This window comes from Gorilla gorilla, chromosome 1 (assembly GCF_029281585.2).
Source record: "Gorilla gorilla gorilla isolate KB3781 chromosome 1, NHGRI_mGorGor1-v2.1_pri, whole genome shotgun sequence".
Classification (NCBI taxonomy): Eukaryota; Metazoa; Chordata; class Mammalia; order Primates; family Hominidae; genus Gorilla; species Gorilla gorilla.
The window spans coordinates 25,816,490-25,827,839 of record NC_073224.2 but is presented as its reverse complement, the minus strand read 5'-3'; the positions used below and the strand labels follow the sequence as shown (position 1 = coordinate 25,827,839).

Below are 11,350 nucleotides of genomic sequence, written 5' to 3'. Positions count from 1 at the left end.
TGGCCAGGCTGTTCTTAAACTCCTGGCTTCAAGTGATCTTCCCAACTTCGCCTCCCAAAGTGCTGTGATTACAGGTGTGAGCCACCATACCCAGTCATCTTCTCTTTCTCAAATCACTTCTAGCACGAACCATTGCAGATTGGGTTCTCCAGTAAGCAGACAGCGAGGTGGATAGTAGGCAGGATAAGTATTTATTATGGAGGGCCCTTGGGTCAACAGCTGTGTCAGGAAGGAAACAGAAGCAGGACTGGGCAGAGGGAGAAGTTGAGATTAATGTAGGGTTAGTGACAAACTCAGATGACCCATAAGGAGTTCTGGAACTAACACGGTCCATGTTGTCTGTCCCATGTTGGTCCAAACTGGTCCAAATGATACATCATTTCAGGGCTTCCTTAGAGAGGCTCAAGTGATGCTCTGTCCTGTTCTTTGAGAAGGTGTGAGGGTGTGTGCTTTTGCATATTGGGCCATCCCTCTTTGGCCACAGCATTCCTGTTCTTCTTCATAACATTGAGTAGTCAAGTCTTAGTACAGAAACTAGTACAAAACTGCTAAGGTAAGAGCTGGAAGGGTAGAATGATGTTGGAAGCTGAGTACAGGGAGAGGAAGAAAAGAGAAACCCGGGAGAATCTGCAAGCCCTTAACATCAGCAATGTGGAGGAAGCTTAATAAACAGCATTTGATGATGATGATGCAGGAACATCAGCGGCATATAACCCCTTGTCACTTTTTCTTTGTACAAAGAATAATCTCTCTCTCAAACACACACACACACACACACACACACACACACACACACACACCTCCCACATGTATTTTTAGCTTCATATCTCAAAGCACTCAACAAGCTTAAAATTCATGTACCAGCCACCTGCAAAGACCATCTTGTACTCATGGAAATGCAGCCTGTCCTAAAACAACAGCTGTTCAGTGCAGGGCAATGCCACAGAGGAGCCCAGGGCAGGACCTGAAGACAAATGACATGGCTGAAGCAGCAGGTGGACTCTAAGTAGCAGGAATATGGGAGCAGATGGTGGAAAATACAGGCAGCAGCAAAAAAGAGCTTCGTAATCTCACCTCTTTACCGAAAGTGCCCCGGACTCTGCCCACTGGATCTAGAAAACAAGAAAAGAAAATATTTTAAAAGAAATACACATCACAGTCATCCTGTAACAACAGTAGTCTACATAGAATCATCTGCGTCTAGGTGGATGGGTGGTTGGGACTTAGACAGCAGGCACTTATGAAAAAAACAGTTTATATTGTTAGAGTTAGAATTTAGAGGTTATAATAGAATTTGGCTGCAGGTAGTCCCCAGATACTTGGTGTTTTTGTAGTTGTTTAGAGAATTTACCTTTACTGGATCTCAAGTGAACTATGGTGGTGACAATAAACAGGGAATCATTTACAAAAACAAACCAGGATGACATTTAAACCTTTCATTTCATTCTCATGGGCTTGGAACCTACAGAGATAAGTATGCAGACAAAAGGGCTCAGATTACAGCCCAAAATAAACACAAAAGCTACATCTATCCATTTCCCTCCCTTCCTTTCTCTTTCCCTTCCTTCTTCCCTTCTTCCTTTTTTCTGGGGATGGGGGACAGGGTATCGTTCTGTCATCCAGGTTGGAGTGCAGTGAGATGACCACAGCTCACTATAGCCTCCACCTACTGGGCTCAAGCTGTCCTCCCACCTCAGCCTCCCAAGAAGCTAGGACCACAGGCATGCACCACCACACCCGGCTAATTTTTTTTTCTCAGCCAGCTGTGCTTTATTGACAACGTGCTCCTCAGGCCTTGACCGTGTACTTCCGCAGCAGGCACAGCCGCTCCTTCCACTGCTGCTTCTTGGTCTTCAGGTGCTCCTCGTGCTTGTTGAGCCTGTGGCGCATGGCGCGTGTCTTCTTAGGCCGCAGGTCCAGGGGCTTGTACTTCTTGCCCTTGTTGAATTTCCTGAGGTTTTCTTTCTGAGTCTGGTTAATAACTGTGAGAAAACGGGCAATGGATTTGTGGACGACTCGGATCTTAGAGAGCTTGGAGGCCGCACCGCCTGTCACTTTGGCAACGCGCAGCTGGGACAGCTCCACCTTCAGGTCATCCAGCTGTTTCAGCAGCTCCTCCTTCTTCTTCCCGTGAAGATCTCGAGCCTTGATCTTGGCCATTGCTGCCTGCACAGGCCGCCGACGCCGACGCCTATTCCCACACCTGGCTAATTTTTTAATGTTTTGTACAGGTGGGATCTCACTGTGTTGCCCAGGCTGGCCTCGAACTCCTGGACTCAAGCGAACTCCTCTCACCTCAGCCTCCAAAAGTGCTGGGATTACAGACATGAGCCACTGCACCCAGGCTTCCCTTCTTTCCACAAACATGTTTTTATTATATTTTTTTCTTGGGCTTCCACAAAGTTGGATAAATATATCTCTTTTTGGAACAGGAAAGTGCATGCTAAAAATATCAGATGATTTTTCTCATTTTGATTTTTTTTAAATATTGCACTAAAGACATTGGAAAAACAGTAAAGGAAAGAAACTGGTTCAGAGCCACATCATTCCATCAGCTGTCTGTCTTTATTCGTCCTTGTTTCCCTTCAACCCTTGTCTGTGGAATTGAACGCATTGCATGGAAAGAGTCACGTGATAGGTGTAGTTTTTCTCCTCTGCGTTTTTCACTTAATTCTGATCTTCACCTCTTTTCTTGTCGCAGCAGCTCTCCTTTGCCATTCACACTAGAGCATAAACTGGGAGAAAGTAGGAATTTGGGCTGCTTTGTTTACTGTTTCAGTCTTCAATACAGTGCTTGGCATATTAGAAGCATTCAATAAATATTTGTTGAATGCATCATCTTCATAATTCTACTTGTTAACAATGGCTTAGATTCCATTAAGTAGACCACAGGGTTACTGCTGTTGAAGGTTTAGTTTGCTTCCAACTCTTCACTTGCATATGTACAACAAAATAATAGCCATCACCATACATACAGATTTTTTCCTTCATTTTACTTTATTATTTTATTTTATTTTTTGAGATGGAGTCTCTCCCTGCTGCCCAGGCTGGAGCACAGTGGTGCAATCTCGGCTCACTGCAGCCTCTGCCTCCTGGGTTCAAGTGATTCTCGTGCTTCAGCCTCCCGAGTAGCTGGGATTACAGGCGCCCACCACCACATCAGGCTAGTTTTTGTATTTTTAGTAGAGCTGGTTTCTCCATGTTTGCCAGACTGGTCTCAAACTCCTGACCTCAAGTGATCCACCAGCCTCGGCCTCCCAAAATGCTGGGATTACAGATGTGAGCCACCGTGCCTGGCTTCCTTCATTTTAGCTATTTCCTTTATTTTAGTTATTTCCTTAATTGAAATCTCAAGGATGGGGTCCATGGTTGAAGTGGTCTTACATTTTCATGCATCATAATATATGTTTCCAAACTACTTTCCAGAAAGGAAACTACTTTCCAACATAGACTGCTGCTAGCGAAGCCCACCCGAGAGCATTATCAGACAGCTTTCCAGCTGACTGTGAGGGGTGGGGACCAGGCACAGGACCAGATGGCAAGCAATGACAAGAGGATCCATTTGTAAATCCTGGGAACTCTCGCTGCCTTCCATCTCCTGCTTTCCTCTGGTGTCCGTGCACCCAGATGCTTCCTTCGAGTCATCTCCTCTCTCTTATTTGGTTTAAATTAAGAGTAAGCTAGGAGCTGGAGCTCGTCTCGGTGCCAATTCTGACAGGAAGTTGGACAGCCGCGATGCCTTGTGGAGCTCTTGGATTCCATGTGGGCCGAACGCAACCTTCACACATCTGCAGCCTCCATCTGCTGCTTCATCACAGGACATCATCCTGTGTCCAGGCATTGCTTAGTTTGCACAAGACGTGTCTGTGTAAAAATGCTTCACCACTCACTCCTCCGCAGCTGCCTCTGCTGAGCCACACAGCGCCCATCGCTCTACATCTATTGGGAGCACACAGGGCATCATCCCATGGAGGAAATTCACACAGAACTTACAGGGCAACTACATCTATGAGCTGCCAGTGTTATCCCACATGTGCTCATTGGAAGGAATTGTAGAAAAGATATTGGACATCCTTGTCGGAAGCCCTTGTCCTATTTCCGGCTCTGAGAAGCTGCAAAACCTTGGATGAATCACTCACTGCCTGCAGTTCTCAGTCTCCCTCTCTACCAAAGAAGAAGAACAGCTGTTCTTGCATCTCACATGGTGGTGGGGAGAATCGAATGAAACACTGTGCATGAACGCTTTGCAAACTGTGAAGTGCTGTGAGATATAGAGCACTGGTATTGTCATTTGAATGCCAATTCTGAAGTACCCAGAGAGCAAATGGGTGACAGAGGCCATGGTTTGCTTTCCCCACAGCCATTCTACACCTCTTTCAAGGCCAGTTGTGTTCAAGGCGCATCTGGCTTTATGTCCGGCACCCAGGAATGAATCACGGTTAAGCTAAATGAATCATGGAAATCTCATTCCTTCTTTGCTCCTTTGAGGCAGGCATGTGATTCAACAGAGATCCAGAACACTTGGGGAAAGATACTCCTCCGTGATAGAAGGAGAGAGCTCTCCCCGCCTCCTAGCTTGGACGTTGTCTTGTGAGGACTTGGTGCTATGTGCTGCAGCTGCACAGAGCTGGCACCAGAAAAAGGAAAGCCAAGAGCAGCCGATCGCGGGCCCCGATACTGTGGAAACAGTACATGAACCACCTCTGGGACTGCCAATCTCCAGACTTCTGATGTGCGATTTGTGAGTAAAATTTTGTGGCTTACATCAGACATTCTCCTACCTAAAGGCACAAAGGGGAGAAACAATGGGTGATGGAAACGATCAAGTCTTACCAGTGGATGAAATTGAACAAGTTTTTCCACCAGGCTCAATTCCTTGCCCTCTTGTCTCCGTCGACTTTGCTTTATTGTGGTTCACTTCTTTTTTTTTTTTTTTTTTTTTTTTTTTGAGACGGAGTCTCGCTCTCGCCCAGGCTGGAGTGCAGTGGCGCGATCTCGGCTCACTGCAGGCTCCACCTCCTGGGTTCACGCCATTCTCCTGCCTCAGCCTCCCCAGCAGCTGGGACTACAGGCGCCCGCCACCTCGCCCGGCTAATTTTTTGTATTTTTAGTAGAGACGGGGTTTCACCGTGTTAGCCAGGATGGTCTCGATCTCCTGACCTCGTGATCCACCTGCCTTGGCCTCCCAAAGTGCTGGGATTACAGGCGTGAGCCACCGCTCCCAGCCTGTGGTTCACTTCTTAGATTGCAGCAAGCGGCTGGGCGTGGTGGCTCATGCCTATAATCCCAGCACTTTGGGAAGCTGAGGTAGGAGGCTCACTTGAGCCCAGGAGTTTGAGACCAACCTGGCAACATAGTGAGACTGTATCTCGACAAAAAAATTAAAAATTAGCTGAGTGTGGTGGCACATACCTGTAGTCCCAGCTACTAGGGAGGCTGAGGTGGGAGGATCATTGATCCCAGGAGGTTGAGGCTGCAGTGAGCTGTGATTGTGTCACTGCACTCAAGCCTGGGTAACTCTGTCTCAACAATTAATTAATTAATTAATTGCAGCAGTTAGTAAACTTCTGAGGCAAAACAAAAATGGTAAATGAATTTAAAAGTAAGTGGCTACAAGGAAATGAATTAAAATATGAGGAGTGTGTGATTACGTGAACAGCGGGCACTGAGGACAGGCAATGGGCCAGGAGAGCTACCCCCACCAGCATCAGGAAGCTGAGACAGAGAAGGGAGCGGGCACAGGACTGCAGAGGTGGGTAAAGCGGAGTCCACGACTTCCAAGGGAAAAACTCCAAGGAAAAGCCTCCACCTGGAATGTGTCACCCAGCTCTTTGTCTGGACAAATGCAACTCCTTAGTCCCATGATCAGCCAAACATTTTGTCTTTCTTTCCATAAAAGTTATTGCTATGGCCTGAATGTGTCCCCCCAAATTCCTATGTTGAAACATAATCACCAGTGTGATAGTAGTATTAAGAGGTGGGGCCTTTAGGAGGTGATTAAGTCGTCCCCGTGACTAGTGGGATTAGTGCCCTTGTCAAAGAGGTTGAAGGAAGCACCACAGTCCCCGTCACCCCTTTTGCCATCTGAAGATGCAGCAAGAGACACCATCTTGGAAGTGGAGAAGAAGCCCTCACCAGACACCAAACCCGCTGGCACCTTGATCTTGGACTTCACAGCCTCCAGAATTGTGAAAAAATAAATTTATATTGTGACATTTGTATAAATGACCCAGTCTGTGGTCTTTTTTCATAGCAGCAGGAATATACTAAGATAGTTATCAACTGAGCTTTTCGTTTTGTTTAATTTTGGGCCTTAAATGCGAGGCACTGTACCAAGCATAGTCCTCGGTTCATGACACATAATCATGATCAGTCCTTACGTGGCCCGTCTTTTACTTTCATTATTTATTTTTATTGCATAACAAACACTGCTAAGCCAGCCTCACTCAAGAATTAAAAATTTACCATGGATATACATCTCCCTACATGCTCACCACTATCCCATGTCCCTGCTTGCCTTTTTCTTTTTTTTTTTTTTTTGAGATGGAGTCTCACTCTGTCGCCCAGGCTGGAGTGCAATGGTGCGACCTCGGCTCACCGCAACCTCCGCCTCCCGGGTTCAAATGATTCTTCTGCCTCAGCCCCCCGAGTAGCTGGGATTACAGGCACCCACCACCACGCCAGCTAATTTTTGTATTTTTAGTAGAGATGGGGTTTCACCATGTTGGCCGGGCTGGTCTCGAACTCCCGACCTGATGATATGCCGGCCTCAGCCTCCCGAAGTGTTGGGATTACAGGCATGAGCCATCACACCTGGCCTATCCCTGCTTGCCTCTTAAAGGGAGTTAATACTCTGAATTTTGTGTTTATCATTCTGATCCTTTTTTGGTTTTGGTTTTGGTTTATCCTGTACATACGTATGTCTAACCAATATATTGCTTAATTTTGCTTGTTACTTAACATTGCATGGCTAAAATTCATCCAAGTTGTTGAACGTGGCTGGAGTTACTTTATGTTCACTGTCGTATGATATCCCATTGTGTAGATATACCATAATTTATTTGTCTATTCTCTTGTCAAAGGACATTTTTTTTCCCATTCTTCCCTGTATAGAACAAGAATTCTGTGAACATTCTTGTATATTATCTTGGTGCACATGTGCTAAAGAGTCTCTTGGATATTTACCTAGAAGTAGAATATCAAATAGGCAAATATTCAATTAGACAGAACACTACCAAATTATTTTCCAAAGCGACTGTGCTACTTTAGTTTCTCATTGGTAATATGTAGGAGATCCCACTGATCATTTGATCTCTAATACTTGGTATTGGCAGACTTCATTTAATAATCGCATGGGTATAAAATGGTCTTCCATTGTGCAGATGCTGTACAGTCTCCTGTGGTTTAATGTCTTTTTGTATATTTATTGGCCATATGTGGTTCCTCTTCTGTGAAATGCATTTATCTGGTTTTTGCTCATTTTTCTATATTGAGTTGTCTTTTTTCTAGTGATCTGTAGAAACTCTTTATTATTCTTGAGTGATCTTTGTTGGTTATTTGTGCTGCAAACATCCTCTCTGTCATCTCTCGCAAGGACATACAATTATTCTCAGAAACAATTTATTCTGAATACATATTGAAGAAAACTTGAGATGAAGACAAGAAGGGATGAAGAGCTCCAAAGCCCACCCTCAACGTTCCTGACAAAACCTGGGACTTTGGGAAACGGACCATGGCAGGTGATTTTGTACCGAGATTGCTGATGGGAAGAGAAGTGGGGAATACTAAAGAGAAACCAATCTTCATGGAAACAGGGACAGGAGAGGGTGTTGACAACGGGAGGGTAAAAACCAGACTGCTCTCATGAAAGCAAAGAGGGTTGACTGTGAGTTAAAGCGGCAGGCTACCTTGTGTTCGTTTATTTTCTTTTTATTTTTATGTTCATTTTTAAAGACTTTTAATCTGAACACTTTCGGGTTTACAGCAAAATTGAGAAGATGGTACAGAGCATTCCTGTATACCCCACCCGCAGTTTCCCCTATTATTAACATCTTACACTAGTAGGGTACATTTGTTAGAATTAATGAACCAATATTGATGCATTAGTATTAGCTAAAGTCCACAGTTTAGTCAGATATCCTTACTGTATACCTTTTTCTGTTCCAATATCCCATCCAGGAGTCCACATTACATTTAGCTGTCATGTCTCCTTAGGCTCGTCTTAGTTGTGACAGTTTCTCAGACTTTCCTTGTTTTTGATGGCCTTGCAAGATTTGTGTGTGTGTCTGTGTGTGTGTGTGTTTTATTATTTTTTTCTTTTTTTGAGACGGAGCCTCACTCTGTCGCCCAGGCTGGAGTGCAGTGGCATGATCTCTGCTCACTGCAACCTCCACCTCCTGGGTTCAAACGATTCTCCTGCCTCAGCCTTCCTAGTAGCTGGGACTATAGGCGTGCACCACCATGCCTGGCTAATTTCTTTATTTTTAGTAGAGATGAAGTTTCACCATATTGGCCAGGCTGGTCTTGAACTCCTGACCTCATGATCCACCTGACTCGGCCTCCCAAAGTGCTGGGAATACAGGCGTGAGCCACAGTGCTTGGCCTTTTTTTTTTTTTTAATTGAGATGGGGTCCTGCTCTGTCACCCAGGCTGGAGTGCAATGTGCAATCATAGCTCACTGCAGCCTCAACCTCCCAGGCTCAATCGAACCTCCCACCTCAGCCTCCTAAGCAGCTGGGACCACAGGCGTGCACCACCACACTCAGCTAATTTTCTAATTATTTGTAGAGACAGTGTCTCACTATGTTGCCCAAGCTGGTCTTGAACTTCTGGGCTCAAGTGTTCCTCCCACCTTGGCCTCCCAAAGTGCTGGGGTTACAGGCGAGAGTCACTGTGCCCGGCCAACCTTGACAGCTTTGAGGAGTACTGGTCAGGTGTTTTGTAGGATGCCTTGTATTGTAATTTGCCTGCTGTTTTTATCATGATTAGACTGGAGTGATGGGTTTTTGAAGGGAAGAGCACAGAGACAAAGCGCCATTGTCATCACATGGTATCCAGGTGTATCTGTTTCCTAGGCCTGCAGGAAAAAAGTACCACAAACTGGAATGGCTTGAAACAAGAAATTTCTTCTCTCACAGTTCTGGAGGCCAGAAGTCCAAAATCAAGGTGTCAGTAGGGCTATGCTCTCTGAACCCTCTAGGGGAGGATCCTTCCTTGCCCTTTACAGCTTCTGGTAGCCCCAGGCGTGCCTTGGCGTCAGTCCCATAACTCCACACTCTGCTGCCACCCTCAGGTGGCCGGCCTTCTTCCCTCTCTGTGCATGACTTTCTTCTTTTTTTTTTTTTTCTGAGACAGAGTCTTGCTCTGTTGCCCAGGCTGGAGTGCAGTGGCACAATCTCAGCTCACTGCAACCTCCGCCTCCCAGGTCCAAGCAATTCTCCTGCCTCAGCCTCCCGAGTTTCTGGGATTACTGGCGTATGCCATCACACCTGGCTAATATTTGTATTTTCAGTAGAGATGGGGTTTCACCATGTTGGCCAGGCTGGTCTCAAACTCCTGACCTCAGGTGATCCCCCCACCTTGGCCTCCCAAAGTGCTGGTATTACAGGCATGAGCCACTGCACCCACCCATCTTTATCTCTTCTTTTATGAGGTGTCTGTTCAGATGTTTTGCTGATTTTTTTAGTTAAGTTGTTTTCTTAAAATTCAGTTTTAAGCGTTGTTTGGTACATTTTGGATACCAGTCATTTATCAGATATGTGTTTGGCAAATACAATCTCTCAGTCTGTAGCTTGCCTTTCCATCCTCTTAATAGCATCTTTTTCAGAGAGGAAGTTTTTAATTTTAACTAAGTCCAACTTACCAATTTTTTTCTTTCACGGATCACATTTTTGGTGTATCTCAAAAGTCACTGCCAAACCCAGAGTCACTAGATTTTCTCTTATGTTTTCTTCTTCTCAAACTTTTTTTGTTTTACATTTTGCATATAGGTCTACATATGATATTCTCAGCTGATTTGTGCAAAAGTTGTAAGGTCTGCGTTTAGTTTTGTTTTTGCTTTTGTTTTGCCTATGGATGTGCAGTTGTTCCAGCACCATTTGTTGAAAAGGCTGTCCCTTCTGCATTGAACTGCCTCTGCTCGTTTGTTAAAGATTAGTGGACTATTTGTGTGGGTCTATTTCTGAGCTCTCTTTTCTGTTCCATTGATCTACTTGCCTATTCTTTCACCATAGCACACTGCCCCAATTACTGTAGTTTTGTAATAAGCCTTGAAGTCAGATAGTGTCAGCCCTCTAACTTTGTCTTCTTTTTTAGGATTGTGTTGTTATTATTGGTGTTCTGCCTTCCGTATACATTTTATGATCAGTTTGGTGTTATCCACAAAACAACTTGTAGAATTTTGTTTAGGATTGCAAGGAATCTATAGATGAAGCTGGAAAGGACTGACATCTTCACAATATTGAGTCTTCCAATCTATGAACACAGAATATCTCTCCAGTTAGTTTTTTTGTTTGTTTGTTTGTTTGAGACGGAGTCTCGCTCTGTGGCTCAGGCTGCAGTGCAGCAGCATGATCTCAGCTCACTACAACCTCTGCCTCCCGGGTTTGAGTGATTCTCCTGCCTCAGCCTCTTGAGTAGCTGGGATTATAGGCACACACCACCATGCCCAGCTAATTTTTGTATTTTTAGTAGAGACAGGGTTTCACCATGTTGGCCAGGCTGGTCTCGAACTCCTGACCTTATGATCCACCCACCTCGGCCTCCCAAAGTGCTGGGATTACAGGTGTGAGCCACCGTGCCTGGCCCAGTTAGTTTTTTATGTGTTATTTTATATTTTTGTCTTGGATTAAGGGAACAAAGAATGAGGTGGAAAGAAGTAGCCACTTCTCAGGAGGTGACTCACTGAGAAAGTGACAGAAGGAAAGGAAAATCCCCCTTTTCAAATACAGTTGAGGAAAATATGCTCACAATTGGAAAGAGTTAGGCCTTAGGGCACAAATTCAAGAAATAAACAAAGAACCAGTAGCTCTTCTGATATTTAGACAAAACATTTATTCTATAAACAAGATTACTTAAGCCTTAAAATCAAAGTGCACAAAGAGATTAAAAATTGAGTGCACATAGAGGTATGTGAAGTGCATAAAGAACTAGGAGTGTAAATCTAAGGTCTCATTTTAAAAAGAGATAAAATAGAAATTTCATTTACTTATCATTAGGTAGGCTAGCGATCCATGACTGCATTCAGCTAAAATCTAATTTATCTCAGCAAACTAGGGCGTGGCTGCCACTGACAAAATGAGGAAATTGAAGCAGTTCTTGTTATATTTGGGTCAAAATATAGTTTGATCTC

At 44.6% G+C, this 11,350-nt stretch overlaps 1 protein-coding gene and 1 long non-coding RNA gene across 2 annotated transcripts in view; both read right to left on the bottom strand.

Moving 5' to 3' along the window:
- The window catches only part of LOC134758796 (uncharacterized), a 30,099-nt gene continuing 18,749 nt past the window's right edge, over positions 1 to 11,350 (bottom strand). Inside the window, exons 2-3 of the long non-coding RNA XR_010134436.1 lie at positions 1,075 to 1,112; positions 1 to 964 (exon numbers count right to left, since the gene is read on the bottom strand). This is a non-coding gene — a long non-coding RNA (uncharacterized lncRNA). The remainder of the gene's footprint in view (positions 965 to 1,074; positions 1,113 to 11,350) is intronic.
- On the bottom strand, positions 1,789 to 2,161 carry LOC101149912 (large ribosomal subunit protein uL29-like). Its single transcript, XM_063705299.1, has one exon. The coding sequence runs from the start codon at positions 2,158 to 2,160 to the stop codon at positions 1,789 to 1,791; it is 372 nt and encodes a 123-aa protein (XP_063561369.1). The 5' UTR covers position 2,161.